This window comes from Mastigoproctus giganteus, chromosome 8 (assembly GCF_048544385.1).
Source record: "Mastigoproctus giganteus isolate SK-2022 chromosome 8, ASM4854438v1, whole genome shotgun sequence".
Taxonomy (NCBI): domain Eukaryota; kingdom Metazoa; phylum Arthropoda; class Arachnida; order Uropygi; family Thelyphonidae; genus Mastigoproctus; species Mastigoproctus giganteus.
The window spans coordinates 212,843,740-212,862,970 of record NC_143582.1 but is presented as its reverse complement, the minus strand read 5'-3'; the positions used below and the strand labels follow the sequence as shown (position 1 = coordinate 212,862,970).

Sequence of the window (19,231 nt, the reverse complement as noted above, 5' to 3'; positions counted from 1 at the left end):
TATTTTATTTCAAAAACACTTATTTAAATTATGTTTACACAATTTTCGCCGGTAAGTATCACAAATTAAAAAGAGTCTGTAATTTTCATTTGCACAGTACAATTAAAAAAAATTGTTTGATGCTCAAAGAAAACCTCACATTTGTTCAGAGCATTAAAAACATTATCAGGAACATTTTCACAAAACTGTAGACCCATACGAACCATTTTAAAAGCGTTAATCATTTCTTCGCAAGTTGGCTTTTCTACGGGTTGTTCTGAGGTGTCTTCAGCGTCATCGTTAATTTCTTTGTGATCATGGTCGCGTCTAACACTGTTCAGCAGTATTTCGTCTTCATTTGGATGTTCTGTTGTAGTCAGATCTTGATCTACATAAGCATAACTATCCGGTGTTATTTCATTTTCGATGTTTCCAGACGATTCTAATAGATGTCCAAATGTTTTTCAGTTGTGAAAGGGGCAGTTCATCTTGTTCATCCAGTTGATGTTCGACTTCTGTATTCAATGCAAATCCCGCTTTCGAAAAACAATTTTGAATAGTGTATTCAGTGACATCGTTTGTCCAAACTTTTGCCAGTTCAGAGATGCAACCTCTAAGGGTAATTGTATCCTCCAAGTTTCTATTTTCTGATAACGCATTGACAATCTTCATTATTATTCTCTTTCGATAATGAAATTTAAAATTTTTAACAATGCCTTGGTCCATTGGCTGGAGTTTTGATGTCACGTTTGGTGGTAAAAACAATAACTTCACACTTTTAAGTTTGGCAGAAATACTGGCAGGATGTGCCAGGCAGTTATGAGTTACCAACATGATTTTCCTTTTTTTTTTGCTATACGCTTGTCTAGTTTTAATATCCATTCTCCAAAATTATCACTCGTCATCCATGCTTTTTTATTAAAGGTGTAGTCAACTTCCAAAGATTTTGTGCCTCTAAAACATCTTGGGTTTTTTGATTTTCTGATGACTAAAAGTCTTAATTTTTCACTTCCTGTCATATTTGCTCCAACTAGCACAGTGATTCTTTCTTTGCTTTGTTTTCCACCAAAACATTTATCATCCTTAAAAACAAGTGTCGGTAAACATTTAAAGCATTTAAAAAAAAAAATTTAAAACATTTAAAAGCATTCAGTAAACATTTAAAGAATAAACTCATTTCGTCAGCATTAAAAACATCCTTAGGTTCGTATTCTTCCAAAATCTTCTTTACGGTATTGTTCCTCCAACTGTTGCAAATTTCTTCGATTACATTACCACTTTCTCCACAAATAACCTTTTCCACAATTCTGTGGCACTTCTTAAATTTATCTAGCCACCCAGTGCCTGCATTAAATTCTGTATGTCCCAGGGACTATGCAAATTTCAGAGCTTGTTGCTTAATTATTGGACCCGATACTGGTATATTCTTTTCACGTATCATTTGCATCCATTTTAGAACAGCTTTATCAACATCTTCGTACATACACAACTTAATTCGCTTCTTGTCTGCTCCTCCTTCTATTGTATTTAAAATTGATTTTCGATTTTTTAAAATCATAGATAAGCTGCTTGCAGGTATGCCATATTTCTCCGCAATATCTGTTTTCTTAAAACCCTGGTCAATATCATGAAGGATCTTTACTTTATCATTAATACTTAAACAATTTCTCTTCGACATTGTTTCCGCAAATGTAAAAATTACTGCAGCTCTTGCTGATACATACGCCGCAAACTTCGCTGCGCTGGCCATATAGTGAATTGTTAGTCCCGCCTACTCAATGACGTTCGCTTGCCAATTCAACAGTATCACGTGACCTTTCCTATCAATCACTTTGAAGAAATATAAAACTTTCATTCACATATACAGTAATACTCCGACTTACACTACCCCGATTTACGCGAACTCGGAGTTATGTGGTTCTTGATTTTTTTGTTTGGTGTATATCTAAAATTAGCTGACCAGTCATTTGGAAGTCAAATCATAAAGCTTGGGTGACAACTTCCGTTTTTGAGGACTGGTTTGGTCACCACTTCACACCTGAAGTTGAACGTTATTGCAAGTATAAACAGATTCCATTTAAAGTGGTGCTTCTTATTCACAATGCACCCGGTCATCCTCCTGCCACCCTAATTAATTTCGACCCACGTGTGAAAGTTGTGTTTTTGCCTCCAAACACAACCAGCTTGCTTCAACCGATGGACCAGGGAGTCATCAAAACATTCAAGGCTTACTACACAAGGTGTTCGTTTGCACGTCTGAATGAAGCTATGAGACAAAATAGTGAGATATCTGTTAAAGACTTTTGGAAACAATTCAATGTTTTAGATGCTGTAAGAATCATTGAAGAATCTTGGGATGAAATTCACAAAAAAACATTGAATGGTGTCTGGAAGTAACTTTGTCCATTTTTTTTTTCAAAACCGAGACGAAAACAACACCAGAAACTGATCATGTCGCTCATGTGATAGAAGAAGTTGTTAATCTTGCCAGGCAATTAGATTTGGAAGTCAATGGTGATGACTTCAACGAGCTGTTGGATTCACATAGCCAGGAGCTGACAATAAATGAGCTCATAGAGATGCGTGAGCAAAACATCATTGAAGTATCCGACACTTCAGACCCAGTTCCACCAGAAAAGCACATGACAATTGCAAGCTTGACAGGTCTCAGCTCAATTGAAAAGGGCTTAAAAATTTTAGAAAACATGGACTCCAACGAAGAACGCGTTAGAGCTACAAAGCAAGGAATAAAAAAATTATTAGCTTGCTACAAAGAAATTCTGCGTGAAAAAAGGAAGGCACTGTGTCATCAGACGAATTTGTTAGATTTAATGAAGCCATCGACATCGAAATAACTTTTTTACGTAACTCATTTATTTTTTTAATACATATTTTGCATTAATATGTATAAAGAACTGCAATTTTATTAAATATTTTTCTTCTAAACTAGTGTTTTTGTTAGTCCTTGGTCCCAATTAAACAAAATTTATATGTATTTATATGCAAAGTTGTACCCCGACTTACGCGAATTCGACTAAAGTGATTTTCGTCGGACCCACCTATTGCGTAACTTCGGGGTATTACTGTACATGAAAGAAAATTTACGGTTAATGTATGCTGTATGCTACTTTTCAGAAAAAAAAAAAAAAAATACAAGAGCATATAGCCTGTGATTGATGACAAATTGTTCTAAAAGGACGAAATTAAAAAAAAAAATAAAAAAAATAAAAATTATGAAATCCATCTACTGGGAGTCCAGTTAGATGAGAATGAACATAGCATATAATGATTGACAGGAAGGTCACATGGTACAGCTGAGGTGAGAAGCGAATATCACTCAGTAGACATTACTAAAAACCAACTATGGTAGCATTCTATGTATTGCCATCGCAGCAAATTTCATTTTCCCCTGAGCCAACATCAATTTACAAATCTACCCTATTTATTGTAAAGTTTATGACCACTTTTAAGAAACCCATTTGGTTTTATAACTAACAAAAATGAAACAAAGACGTCCTACAGGCGTCAATGGCCAAAGTATTCACTAAAAGGATGATTAATTCCCGATGATAATGCGCAATTCGAAGGGAAGGGGGCCGTGTATATTTGAGAAGCTGTTTAGCAGTAAATGCTTGAAAATCTTCAAAAATGCTTTTACTAATTTTTTTAAAAATTCGTTATAGAGAGACTAACACTTCGCTATATGGGGTTAATTTTACATGTAATTTCATTTCAAGGTGCAATGCTTTGCAAAAAAATTCATAATACAGAGAAATTCATAATAGAGAAGTTCCACTGTGTATATATATATATATTTTTTTTTTTTGTTATTATAAGACTATAAGAATTTAATAATGTAATATAATAGAAAAGCATTACATTTAAATACACTTAAGAAAGCTTCTTATCCCTTACTCTTTTCCGGTCACTTATAAATAAAAATCAAATAATTCAAGAGTAAAGGGCAATTTTGGCAATCTGAACACACACTAATCCAAACTTCCATTAATCAGAAACAGATTCTAGTTTCAATAACTTTTTTTGAATGATTAAATTTTAGAGCTTGAAATTTTCTTGGAATACCATGGACCAACATTTGTTGATACTATTGCTATAGAAGTCAGTGGAAATCTGGAGATAACTAGCACTGACAATTATATTCTGTCTGCACATTCTCAAAAAATGGAAAGTTTTCCCATACTCCAAGGAAAGTTTCAGAGCTGCTGTTTGGAAACTTCTCAGTATGACAGAAGGCATACAATCCAGGACTAAGAATGTTCTAGGTAGTCAGTAGTATAAAAAGGTTCACCGACTTTTTTTTTTAATCAGCAGTCTTTTTATACTACTATTAATCATACGTTCTTTGCTGAGCAAAGAGCTCAGCAAAGAACAGAAGAGCTCTTTGCTGAGCATATACTACTGTGTATGGTAACATTAATCTATAAATATACACGAATAAGGCAGTTAAAGTTGAAAGGGGAAGAGGGTTAGTTGATGTTTCAGAGGAGCCTTTGTTTCTTCTTCTGGCAAGCGATATAAGCATCCAGAAATATAGTATAATTAACAATCTTGAGCTGATAAGAAAAGCCAGTAAGTCAGCCCTGTTGATAAATACAATATATGAAACCTGATCAACCTACATAAGATGTACAACCAAAATAACCTTTACAGTCCTCCAACACAAAGATCATTCTCTGTTCTGTTTAGTGTCTTATTCCATCGGATTCCCACGCCCTCTAGAGGCCCTGGGAAGCTGATGGAATGCTCTTATAATAGGATGATTTTTCACCTCTGGGGTTGGGGTGGAGGGGGAAGAGTTTCATCATCAAACGATAAGGAAAAAAAGGGCCACACAGGGAATATTTCTGGTTGTTGTTGTTATTTGGTTTTTAGGAGCATTAGCAACTAAGGCCATATTGCTCCAGGGATATGCGGTGGTCATTCCCTGACCTTTCCACATCCTCCGTATTTGGTGGTCACAGGCTCGAACCTCAGTCTAATCAAGAAGCGCGTGCTACGCGCTACTGCTCTTGTCCACCTGGCTACGGAGGCGCTGAATATTTCTGGTGTTGGTAGTCTGTCTTCTCCTCCTGAGGGCAGCAACTTCAATATCCAGAAATCAAACCATCAGATGAAAGGACCACACAAAAAAGAAATTCCTCCATCCCACCTGATGGCCAACCACAGGCACCCACAAGATGGCAACTGGGGAGCTGCTACCCAATTTCCAAACGTTGGAATCAACTCTCACTAACAGATCCTAGGAATGGGTCACATGTTACACCACCAGAGTACCCATACCTATGCAAATAAACAGATAGAACAATGGTCTTTGTCAAGAACTACTGGGATTATTTTGGTTGTACACCTTATGTAGGTTGCTTGGGTTGTGGCTTGTAAGCCAATTATCAAGCAGCCCAATGAAAAACTCAAGTAAGCTGTTGCATACACTGAACTTGTAATGCTTAAGGGACATTACAATTAAAACTGTAAAGCCCACTGGGATACAAATTCAACATATGATCATGCATAAAATGTAATAAACATATATCGATGAATAAATTTATTACTTACCATAGCTTTGCTAACATTACCTCCTGTTGCTAACCCTTTGAAATGACTACTTCCATATACTAGTTGAACATCTGCTATGTCCAAAACCTGATAAGCAACAAAAAGTGTAATCAGTTAATAAAAGACAAAAAAAAAAAAAAAAAAAATTTTTTTGGGGTTTTTCTTAATGTAAGTTCAAAATATGCATACTATAACTTATAACATACTTGCTGTATAATAAACTCCTTTATGAACTGTTGTCTAACAAAGGGAAAAATGATATTGAAAGAGCACATGTTATCCCATCATCTAAATGGAATAAGGTTAAAAAAAATCAGACACTAATCTTAGACCACATCGCAGAATGAAAAAAAAGAATGTCTTGGGATCAAGAGAACATAATCAACTCACTGCCAAACAAATTCATGACAGAAGTAGATGTAATCCCCTTATTTAGCCCAAAAATTGCATCCTATCTCATTACAAAGGAAGCTCACTCTCTTCTATGACAAAATTATCCAACAGCCTCAACATTCTAACCATTTGGCTTCATTATCACATAGTGTCAGGTGCCATAAACACAGATCCCAAAATTGTTTCTGACTTCAGGCTGATGTAAATAGCCTCACCATCAGCCATTTTCGATCCACTGCAAGATGAAGGTTGCTCCAGCAACTTTACAGTTCATTCTGTTTTGTGCAATAGTCTCAGCTTCACTAAATAGCCTCAGCCTTTCTTAAGAATGTCCATAATTTATTTTTCAAAATAACTCACCAAACAGGTTGACCCATAAGTATTTTTGCCAGGGAAAACAGATTAATTGTCATCTATCTTCATTTGCAGACAAAGAAAATAATAATTCATGAAACATATTGCACACTTATTTTTTTTTGAATATGAAGAATATCTCTGAAATGGTGCAAACCCTACCCCTCATACTGCTACTAGAGAACTTCAAAGTCATCACTATGACTTCTTGGCACAACTCAAGAATGTGTTAACCAAGAGAATGTTATACTTCCAGAAGAATAATAACATCATCAATAAGACAGATGTCAGCTGTGCTGTTCTTGGTAATATTTGTTCTACAGCTTGACTCAGTTCCTGCTTTTCTAGCATATGTAGATGATATTGCCTGCTACATGCCATGCCCAGACCAGAAAGAGCCACATGATGCATATCTAAACCTGGGAAATAGCATAATTACTTATCTTGATATCTTCTCACCTAGAGAATATATGATAGTTGCATGTGGTTTATCCTTACACCCCTGCACTGTGAACTAGAGCCAATGAATACAGTTAAATTCTTAAGAGTAATCCTCAAATCAAACCTATCTTTTAAGAAAAAGATTTATTGATAATATTCCAAGGCACTAAGGTCTGGAAAATTAAATTTTACCTCTGCTGAATACATATTTCCAAATGATTACCAAGATAATCATTTGGAAATATACATTTTATGCTATGTGCAGTAAATATAGTCCACTACACATACCTCGGCGTGCCTTTAAGAAATTATGAGGTCTTGAATTCTGAGTTTAAATGGGCCAATAGTTGGCCTTACCTCTTGCATTTTACCTCCAAGGCAATTCTGTACATAAACTCACTTTCCTCACCTCCCAGCATAAGTCTCATGTTCAACAAAATAAAAGCATTTCTTGACCTGTGCACAGCGAGAAACAATTTAACATAACTTACATAATGATGAACCCACAGAAAGCATGCACTTTTTTTTAGAGAATCCTTTATTAGTACATTTAAATTTTAATTTATTTTTTTGTTCTTCACACTATCAACCTTCATAAAGAGATAAATTAAGTATAATTAAATAAAACTTCTGTTAATCTTTGATAATTGGAAGATGAAGTTAATGGAATACCCAAAACTGTTGAAGTAACTGGGTAAAGATGTACCAGGATAATATCAGGCAATGTTTTTGCCTAATCAGGTAAATAAGGCATTCTTTTCAAGCAATATATGGTCCTACCTCATACCCAGCAAAGTTTATCTAGTCTTCTTAAAAATGCAATTAGCAATAATCTCAGCCTCACAGAATTTTAAACAACGAGCTGTAAAATTTTGTGACTTTTTGTTTGACCATGAAACCTCTTTAAAGACAGAGTTTACAAAACTCAGCCTTTGAATTTATTAGATCCGAAACATACAATTAGAAGAAAAATATTCGATATTACTCTAGAATACTTTAAAAATTTTGTGAGTAATTCTGGTTCTTAACTAGCCTTAATAATTGAAAATGAAGGTGGCAATGATATCAAATACTTGAACTAAAGCTATGGGAATACTTTGTCCCAAACAGATTTTGCAATATTCTGAATTACACCTTGAAGTAAATAACAAATATTGTCTATGAAATATTTAAATTTATCATGGAAAGTTATTTTATGCTCACCCTGTATAAACAGAAAAAAAGATCTTCTCAGGGGAATATATGAAACATTTGTAACGAACTTTCCTTCTAATGAATATAGTCAAAACTTTTACAAAAGAGTCATTTTTTATTCAATTAAAGTTCTGTTGCACTTTTTTTTTTTTTTTTAAATACTAAGAACTAGGAATTTATTTTACTGAAATGCAGACTTTAACAGATAAATAAAATGGCAAAATACATACTACAAGAGCAAATATGAGGTGTGATCAAAAGTTCATAGACTGAACTAATATTTGGCAAACAAAAACACTAACAGGCAGCTATATCCAATGAGTATGGAGTGCTTCACGGGGAATTCTTGAATGAAACACCAAGTGGGTATGAGCATTGTCTTGATGCAAGCACCAATTCTTTGAAGTTCACATTTCTGGCTGTTTCTATGAATGGAACTGCAATCACTGTAAAGCTATTTTGTAATATTTCTGGTTCACTGAAAAATTCATAAGGAAAAATACCTGTAAATCAAAACTTATGATAAGCACAATCTTCATACTTGATTTAGATTGTCTTGTTTTTTTTCGCCTTGGAGAAGATAATCTTCCAACAAGGAGACTGCAGCTTGTGATTTTCAAGCTATAAACATAAACCCATTATTTATCACCAAATAATTAGTGTATGGTTCAATCACTTATGTTTACAATCAGATCAGGAGTGATCAAAGTTTAAATGTCCTCGAAGTTTCCAGTGAAATCAGCATTTATTATGGAACATGTCAGTCAATTTTAATAAGATTTGGGGATTTGACATTTTTCATCAAAGTTTGTGCTCATTGATGTTTGTGCTTACAATAGAACAGCTACTACCATCTACTACTATCCCACAGCTACTACTATCCCACAAGTCAGGATTTTTGCCAAATGCTGCTGCTGGCTTACTGTTTCTTTCATCATTACTGATGATGAATCAGAATCATGGGGAGAATGTCTTCTCCAATGCTCAGAACAAAGTAATACAATCTCGATCAAATGTGAAGATAATACTTGTTGACTTGAAAGGCATTGTTCATTAACAATTTGTTCCACATGGTTAAACAGTGAACCAAAAATTCTACAAAAGAGTTCTATGGCAATTAATGAGGATGATGTTCAGAGAAAATGGCTGAAAAAGTGGGCTTTGGGGAATTGTCTGCTTCATGGCAGTGGCTCTGCATACTCTGTGCTTTCCACTCAAGAATTTCTTGTCAAGTACACTATTACTGCAGTCACAAATCTCTATTCCCTATCTACTATATTCACTGGATTCAGCACTGTGATATATTTTTTTTTTTTTTTTTTGTTTCCCAAGCTTAAAATCCCATTGAAAGGTCACAGATTTGCAATTATGGAGAAAATTATTCAGAATTTGACATGAATTATTAGCAATTTCAAAATAAACATATCATGCATCCTTCCAGAAGTTACAAAAGTACTGGAACCTGTATATATGGTGTCAAGGAGACCATGTCAAAGGGCATTATTCATCCTATAGCCAGTAAGCTTTACCATTTTCCAAATATTAGTACAGTACCACAAACTTTTTGATCACACTTCTTGTTTAAATTTTAGTATCATCACTGAACATGTAATTTTAGTGTTATCTAAAATGTATGATTTCAGTTTGCACTAGTTTAAATTAATGTTTTTCTGACAGAATGAGTGGTCTGCTTAAAGAAACATTTCTCTACATTGATCTACCTTTATTAAAAAAAAAAAAAAAAAAAAAAATCCAGTTTTATCTACATTAAAAAATATTTTATTTGTATTTAAGTTTTGCTTCATTCATCTTTTTATTATAACTATACTCCCTAGCAATCAATATAGCCTAAATATAAATGCCAATAAACATTATTCTCTCTCTATCCATGCACTAAATCATAAGCAGCTGAAAAACATATAACTTTATGCCCTATATTCACTGGTATATAGAGAAAAAATAAAACCAATATAGAGAGAATTGAGAAAAATGGTAATTGCATGTAAACATTGCAAATTTTGTTTACATTTAATTTTTAAAACAGTGTAAAAAAAATAAAAAACCAGATAAATACTAGAAATTGAATAAATCTACTGGTAGAAATGAAATTATTTTAAAATAAACAATGCCACCACGGAAATGTCATCAAAATATTCCCTTTATTTCTATAACAAGTATTTCAATGATAAACAAAAATTAATTTTAGCAGAATCGGCAGCTTGCAATTGAAGAGGGGGGGGGGGAGAGAGAGAGAGAGAGAGAGAGAGAGAGAGAGAGAGAGAGAGAGAGAGAGAGAGAGAGAGAGAGATTTTATACCAGACATTTTGTGTCAGTTGTATTTATATTAAAGGATATTTTATTTGTAATTAAGTTTTACTTTATTCACCTTTATTATTTTTTTATTTCTGTGTTTCATATTTCTTTTCATCCAAAGTAGAAATAATGGATTAAGAGAAAATATTTAAAATTAACATTGTTAAGTGTTTACAAAATGAAATATAAAGTATGCTGAATTGCAACAGGCTTAAAGGGCTAGGTTTTAGCAACAGAAAACTGCCATTTCTTTTAGGTGAAAAGTATACACAATGTAAATGATATCTACTCCTTTAACAAATATGATAAGAATCATGTGGAAAACTAATTAATATAAATTATTACTGGACTTGTGTATTGGAACTCAATGCACTCTAATATACTAAAAACTGACATGTTCCTTTGGCCAAATTAATCTGTTATTAAGGAATGAAGTGTCAAATATTAACACTTGTGGAGTACTGACCAAAAATATACTTGAATGGTTAAGGAGACAGCAATACTATTGTATTATGTTTATGAAAAACATTTCAGAATTTATTTTATATCATTTAAAATTTTGAATTAGATAATGAAAAATACATATAAACTAATACAGTATGTAACTGTTAAAACAATTACAGTGATGATTTATTTGGTTTCACCTCTAACTCTTCTTCAGATCTAACATCAACAACATGAAGGTGTTCAGAAGTATCCATGGTAATTAGAGTTCTAGAATTGAGCCACTGAAATAAATAGAAAGAATTAAATTTGATCAAATTTAGAGAAAGGAAATATAATTGCAATCAAATAAAATTAAATTAAGCTGATTCTTAACAGTTTAGCAAGTATGTCAAAAAAAGTTACAGCAGCAAGTTATGTTATATTTGAGGGGGAAAAAAATCAAGAAATTATTTAAAATAAGGTTTCCCAACTACCTTATGTTAAAATCTTGGGATCAGAAAAGTGGGCAAAATCTGAGAGCAATCAAAACTCTATAGAAAATTTAATGCAGGCGCACAGTGCATTTTTTTAAGTACAGTGAACTGTAAAGAACTTTTTAAGAGCTAGACATCTCCTTAAAAAAAAGACACAGATCTAAATAAAAGACCACACTTGACAAATGCTAAATTCATGCTCACATAATTTTAATCAATATTTCAAGTATTAGTATTATTATTTTTTTTTTGGTTGATAGAATATATCAATGCATTCACTAATCTGTTAATCAGTATTTGTTTTGAAATAATTAAAATAGAAATTAAATATCAAATGCAATGTGCAGAATTAAATTCATTTCCAAATTTACACAAAATGGTTTTCACTTAAAAAATGCAGTATATGTGATGTAAATTCAAAATATTGTTATTACTGATTCATGATAATGTCTCATGTGCAATAAAACTATTTATTTTTTCATGCATTTATGTAATGATTTAATGCAATATTTATACAAGCAATATTTATAAATATATGCAATATTTATACATTATACAAGGCTTAAATGGGTGTTTTATATGTACATATTGAATAGAAGATGATGTCACTGTTATTACTGAGTGGGTAGTAGTTTAGAGGCTTCTTAGTACATCAACTACAAAGGGTCACAGGGTAAAAATTACTGTGATGGTAGTAGCAGATGGACTATATGCATGTTGTCTGTATGATATGTACATGTACGTGTGCATGCAGTCGTGGTTCAATCTGCATATTTTTTGCAATAATTCCTCCAGTCACTGAAAGGATTTGAATTAAACTTTAAATAATGACAAGTGATAAAACCACTACTGTCTTTAGTAAGAGAAAATATTGCCATTTGAGCAATGAGTTCGAGACTTACCATAAACTGGATAAACACCTATAAAAACAGTGCAGTTAATAGGACAATTATATTTCAGTGAGAAAGGTGTGCATATCCAACTGCCAAAAAAAAATTATAGTGAGGATCATTATTCAATGGAAGGCAATGAGCATAGTAGATTATCTACATCCCATACGCCATGTTTGTTTGTTATTTGGTTTTTTAGAAGCATGAAGTAACTAAGGCCATATTGCTCCAGGGATATGTGGTATTCATTCCCTGACCTTTCCGCATCCTCCGTATTTGGTGGTCACAGGCTCGAACCCTGGTCCAATCAAGAATCGTGTGCTATGCACTGCTGCTCCCGCCCACCTGCCTACGGAGGCACCTTCATACACCATGATTGCTTGTGTGAGACTATGCATGTGTGTGTGAATGCATTATTACTACCAGGATGACAGAAAAATGGAGGCAGCTATGAACATTTCCACTGGTTTCTACCAGGGGAAATGTTCATAGTAATAATACAAGACATAAAAATTCATCTCATGTGCAAATAAATGAATATGTAGGGTTTAGGTTATGTCAGGGACTTAACCATACTGCAGTGTGTGTGTGTGCACGCAGCCACCTGCATTAGGTCTGTAAATTGCATGTGTTCTGTGGTCAATTTGCCTGTTTACTGGATGAAAATCCAAAGTTTCCAAGAGAAAAAAACTATGCATCCCTCTCAAGGTTTTAATAAAACGTCAGAATTGGAGATCATTCTTTCATAGCAAGCTATCTGATAAAAATTACCAGAGTTCTGAGGTAGCAATAATTTGCTTCCACATCATGATAATGTCTCACATCCAAAAGTACCTGATGAGCAGGCAGTTCCTATTCTAGTATATCAACCATACTTCCCTAACCATTCAGACAGTTTTCACCAATGAGAGGGGGTGTTTCCTCCTGTTTAAAAAGATTGCAATGTCATTTCTGTAATGCCAAAGGGTTCAAATGGCAATTTGAGTTGCTGTACATCAGCACTGTATTTTGTGATCACCTTATCCCCAGCACAGTATTGTGATATGGTGAATTGCTCCACAGGGATTTCCATGAGATATACTAGAATTGGCCAAAGCATGTAGCAGTGGAAGTACTCTAAAGGAGGCAATATGTAAATGCACATTACTATTACTAGCTTAGTGCAATGCATCATTATTAGAGGTTTTTTTTAAACCCACCTTGTATAGTCAAAGTACAAAAAAAAAAAAAAAAAAAAAGAATAAAAATTTTTCTCAGTTGATCATTACCCTTAGTTGATGATGACAGTAATATCTTGAGAATGTGGGTGTGAGATCTCACAATGGCTCAAAAAAAATCTGCTTTATTTAAAAACTGCTCATAAGGGTGGTATTAATCCAAGTCACATGCTTATGTGCACGGGTGAGAAAGTTATGGACATTATTGTTCTGCTTAATGTGTAGAATTCTCTATTTTACTGCCTGTTTTTCAAATTAGTAGGAGACTGTTATTTTTTTTTTAACTCTTTCATTTCATGCTTCTTCCATGTTTAGAAATTCTGTGATAGGGTGAATTGGTCCTCTTATTTTGGTTTTCTCTGGTTTTTTCTTATTCATGGTTGAGAAGGAGGTGTACTTTTTTTTTAAGGTGGGGGTTGTATATTTACATCACGTAATCTTGCAGCCTTGTGAGCAATTTTCTTGATAATTCCTGAAAAGCAAGTTCAGCTTGTACTGGCTTTGTTGATGATCTGTTAACATTTTTTTATTTCAAAATTATTGGTGATTCGATTATCACTATCATCCAAATCTGTTATATCCAGTGGGTTTACAGGATATTATAGTAGCAAATCAATCAGCCTTATATTCAATATTTTCTTACTTGCTATTCTATTTCTAGTTAGAATTTTAGATTACATCACATAAAATAAAAGGAAGCTTTTAAAAATAAACAAATTTTCTGTTTATACTCTGGGATGGCAACACAGTCAGAGCAGTTCACAAAGAGAGAGAGAAAATACAAGAAACAGCACCGTATTTAGCAGTCACACAAAATATGTATACTTATGTACCCTTGTGCCTGACTACTCGGCTATAGCAACCATGATTTTTATTTACTTTATTCAAACAAAATATATAAAATACCTAAAATTCACATGGAAAGCAACAAAATAGAGAATATATGATAAAGAAAATGTAGGCAGTTCCTAATCACCCCTCAAAAATTTATCCATGGACAGTTTTTGGAATTACAAAGAAATTCCAAAATTCACCCTTGGATAATGACATTCACCATTCAGGTACCTCATATAAAAACTCAAAAACTTTTTAATCTGAAAATTCAAAAATGATAACATATAGCATACAATAAAAGAATATGCTACAATGTAAGGAATATCAGAGTGATTTTTTAATAAATTACTTTACAAAAGTTAAACCCCATTTTTAATAGAATCTTCAAACCAAGTTATATTAAAGAAGAAAAAATAAATAAAATCTTACATACACTAAAATTCTGAACAACATATTGCAGCTCCATCTTCTGAAGAGGAATAAAGTTAATTTTCTCTGCTGAGCCAAAATTTACCTAAAATTAAAAAGTGATATAATATATTACATGAGGATCTGAAACATTTCTTTATTATAGCTAATAGTGGATTACTAATAATACTCACCTGATAAAAATAAAGAAGACTTTGGCGCCCAAATGCCAGGACAGGATCAATAATACGTGTAGCTGGTGCAACTTGTATTAAAACAAATTGCCAACACAAAACAGGAAGAGTATCCGGATCTCCCTAAATAACAAGATTATTTACTTCACAATAAGATTATCATCATCTTAAGTAATATCAGTTATCTTTTATTCATGTATAGAATAAAATGCTTCTTGCTGTTGAACACAATATTCTATTTACTAGAGCACTGTGAGTTCATATTTTTACGTTTTAAAACATAGCGTATCACAGAGGAGGCAAGCTTACCTTTGTTTACCTATGACATCAATTAAATTTTATCTTTTGCAAACTAGTATTAATAGACAGGATTAATTTATAATAAGAATGGAATATAAATCATAATTGCTAAATTTCTGAAACCAGAATCTGGGAAAATTTTAATGTAGCTCAGTCTTTCAGCCAGAACATGGTAGAACAGTATTCCAGTAAGTCTTTTCCAAACCAATAATAAACAGGCAAACGCATGTCATTATGAAGGGTAATAAACTATATTTGAAAAGTTATTTGCTTTGTTTACATGTTCTTATCCCAAATTTTGTTCAGGGTACTGGTAATTAGAAGTTTTGCATACATGGAATCTTTTTCTGAGTTGGGAAGAAGGAAAAGTCCCTTCTACATTAACTCATCCTAACTACAGCACTCTGTGAACAGCCCACAAGATTCACAGTTTCTGTAGCACTGCCACCCTTCAACCAGTACCAGATAATTATCCTTTTTTTTTTTTGAAGTCCATCAGGTCCCTTGCCCATGTCGATCAAGTACTTCATATGGACCACATGCCACCAGAGGGGAGGAATGACCAATTACTAAAACACAGGGGGCAATCAATATACAGTGGAACTTCTCTATTGCAAACTTCTATTTAATGAATTTCTCTTTATTACAAATTTTATCACAAAACATTGCACCTTGAAACGAAATTACACGTAAAATTAACCGCATATAGCGAAGTGTTAGTCTCTCTATAACGAATTTTTAAAAAAATTAGTAAAAGCATTTTGAAGATTTTCAAGCATTTACTGCTAAACAGTCGTTCAAATATACTGCCTCCTTCCAAAATTGTGCATTAACATCTGGAATTAAATAATCATCCTTTTAGTGAACACTTATGGCCATTGATGCCCATAGGAGGGTCTTTATTTCATTTTTGTTACAGTTATTAAACCAAATGGGTGTTCTTAAAAGTGGTCATAAACTTTACAATAAATAGGGTAGATTTGTAAATTGATGTTGGCTCAGGGGAAAACGAAATTCGTTGCGGTAAAACTTTAGCATGCTGCGGCGGCAATACACAGAATGCTACCATAGTCGGTTTTTGGTAACGCCTACTGAGTGACATTCGCTTCTCATCTCAACTGTACCACGTGACCTTCCTGTCAATCATTATATGATATGTCCGTTCTCATCTAACTGGACTCCCATTAGATAGTTTTCGTGAATTTTTTTTTTAAATTTCGTTCGTCATCAATCACATAGGCTATATGCTCTTGTATTTATTTTTTTTTTTCTGAAAAGTAACGTACTGCATACATTAATCATAAATTTTCTTTCGTGTATATATGAATGAAAGCAAAATAAAAGAAATTCACAAAGTTGTATATTTCTTCAAAGTGATTGATAGGAAAGGTCACATGATACTGTTGAATTGGCAAGCGAACGTCATTGAGTAGGCGGTACTAACAATTCACTATATGGCCAGCACAGCAAAGTTTGCGGTGTATGTATCGGCAAGAGCAGCCGTAGAGTAATTTTTACAATTGCGGAAACAATGTCGAAGATAAAGTGTTTAAGTATTAATGATAAAGCAAAGATTGTTATGATATTGACAGGGTTTTAAAAAAAAAGATGTTGTGGAGAAATATGGCATACCTGCAAGCAGTTTATCTACGATTTTAAAAAATCGAGAATCAATTTTAAATACAATTGAAGGAGGAGCAGACAAGAAGCAAATTAAATTGTGTATATATAAAGATGTTGATAAAGCTGTTCTAAAATGGGCGCAAATGATACGCGAAAAGAATATACCAATATCGGGCCTAATAATTAAGCAACAAGCTCTGAAATTTGTACAGTCCCTTGGACACACAGAATTAAATGTGAGCACTGGGTGGCTAGATAAATTTAAGAAGCGCCACAGAATTGTGTGAAAAGGTTATTTATGGAGAAAGTGTTAATGTAAGCAAAGAAGATTGCAACAGTTGGAGAAACAATACCTTGAAGATTTTGGAAGAATATAAGCATAAAGAAGTTTTTAATGGTGACAAAATGGGTTTATTCTTTAAATGTTTACCGAATAGAACACTTGCTTTTAAGGATGATAAATGTTTTGGTGGAAAACAAAGCAAAGAAAGAATCACTGTGCTAGTTGGAGCAAAAATGACAGGAAGTGAAAAATTAAGACTTTTAGTCTTCGGAAAATCAAAAAAACCCAAGATGTTTTAGAGGCACAAAATCTTTGGAAGCTGACTAAACCTTTAATAAAAAAGCATGGATGATGAGTGATATTTTTGAAGAATGGATATTAAAACTAGACAAGCATATAACAAAAGAAAAAAGGAAAATCGTGTTGGTAACTGACAACTGTAGTAGTAGTGGCATGTGATGCAAGAAAGCAAGTGTGTGAGCTTATGCAGCATCAGCCAAAAAAAAAAAAAAAAAAACACACCATTCCCTCCAAATGCCTGTCCAGTTCCTCCTTATATTTATTCAACCTATCAACTTCCACAACGACAGATGGAAGTTTGTTCCAGCAATTAACCACCCGCTGGCTAAAGGCAAATTTCTGCACATCTATTCTACATCTGTCCTTTCTTAATTTGAATTTATGCCCCCTTAGGTTCGTAATCTTAACATTGGAAGGATCCCATCAGAATTCAGCGTGCTCAACCCATTCAAGGCCTTATACACCTCAATCAGATCACCGCACAGGTGCCTAGTCTCCAGCCACTGCAATTTGCAGGACTTAAGCCTCTCTTGGTAAGAGGATCCCTTCATTCCCCTCACCAATCTTGTTGCTCTTCTCTGTACATGCTCAAGTAAATTTACATCCTTCCTAAAATTAGGCCTCCAGACCTGTATGCAGTACTCAAGGCATGGCCTGACCATTGCCTTATACAGAGGGACAATCACCTCCTTTTCCCTGCTAGCAAAACTTCCTATATATCATTAACAAAACCCCATGACCAGCCCTGGCAGCTTTTCTGCATTGCTCAGAAAACTTCATATCTGACTGCACAATTACCCCCAGGTCTTTTTCATTTTCTACCACCTTAAGTGTAGTACCACACAGTTGGTATGTTTCTCTGGGGTTACTTCTGTTCCAGGTAAAATAATGGAGTCACTGGTTAAGGATGCATTGTAGGATCATCTAGACACCTGTCCGGCACATCCTGCCAGTATTTCTGCCAAATTAAAAGTGCGAAGTTGTTGTTTTTACCACCAAATGTAACATCAAAACTCCAGCCAATGGACCAAGGCTTATTAAAAATTTTAAATTTCATTATCGAAAGAGAATAATAATGAAGATTGTCAATGCGCTAACAGAAAATAGAAACTTGGAGGTTACAATTAACCTTAGAGATTGCATCTCTGAACTGGCAAAAGTTTGGACAAACAATGTTACTGAATACACTATTCAAAATTGTTTTTCGAAAGCGGGATTTGCATTGAATACAGAAGTCGAACAACAACTGGACGGACAAGATGAATTGCCCCTTTCACAACTGAAAAACTTTTGGACATTATTATAATCATCCGGAAACATTGAAAATGAAATAACACTGGATAGTTATGTTTATGTAGGTCAAGATCTGACTACAGCAGAACATCCAAATGAAGATGAAATACTTCTGAATAGTGTTAGATGCAACAATGATCACGAAGAAATTAACAATGACACTGAAGATGCATCAGAACAATCCGTAGAAAAGCCAACTCACGAAGAAATGATTAATGCTTTTAAAACAGTTCGTATGGGTCTACAGTTTTGTGAAAATGTTCCTGATAATGTTTTTAATGCTCTGAACAAATGTGAGGTTTTCTTTGAGAATCAGACATTTTTTAATTGTACTGTGCAAACGAAAATTACAGATTTTTTTAAATTTGTGATACTTACTGGCAAAAATTGTGTAAACGTAATTTAAATAAGTATGTTTTTGAAATAAAATACATTAAAAATAAATGTAGATTCATTTTCTAATTAGATAATAATTTCTAATAAAAAAGATGTTCTCTGTATAACGAAATTTCTCTATAACGAAGTTTTTCGCTGGATTTATCGAATTTGTTATAAGGAAGTTCGACTGTATTTTGATTGAACAGTATATATAGTGTTAAGGAGACTATTTCAAAGGGGATCCATCCAAATAGCCAGTCCACTTTTTGATTACAACTCATATACAAAAGGTGTAATAACAAAATTATTGAAATGCCTTTACATTTTGCCATTGAGCTGCCTG

The 19,231-nt window shown here is 33.6% G+C and overlaps 1 protein-coding gene across 1 annotated transcript in view; it reads right to left on the bottom strand.

Annotated features, from left to right (window-relative positions):
* The window catches only part of Vps8 (vacuolar protein sorting 8), a 286,412-nt gene that overhangs the window by 175,475 nt on the left and 91,706 nt on the right, over positions 1-19,231 (bottom strand). Inside the window, exons 13-16 of the mRNA XM_090380461.1 lie at positions 14,712-14,834; positions 14,543-14,623; positions 10,893-10,976; positions 5,554-5,640 (exon numbers count right to left, since the gene is read on the bottom strand). Coding sequence (XP_090236587.1) covers positions 5,554-5,640; positions 10,893-10,976; positions 14,543-14,623; positions 14,712-14,834 — 375 coding nt within the window. The remainder of the gene's footprint in view (positions 1-5,553; positions 5,641-10,892; positions 10,977-14,542; positions 14,624-14,711; positions 14,835-19,231) is intronic.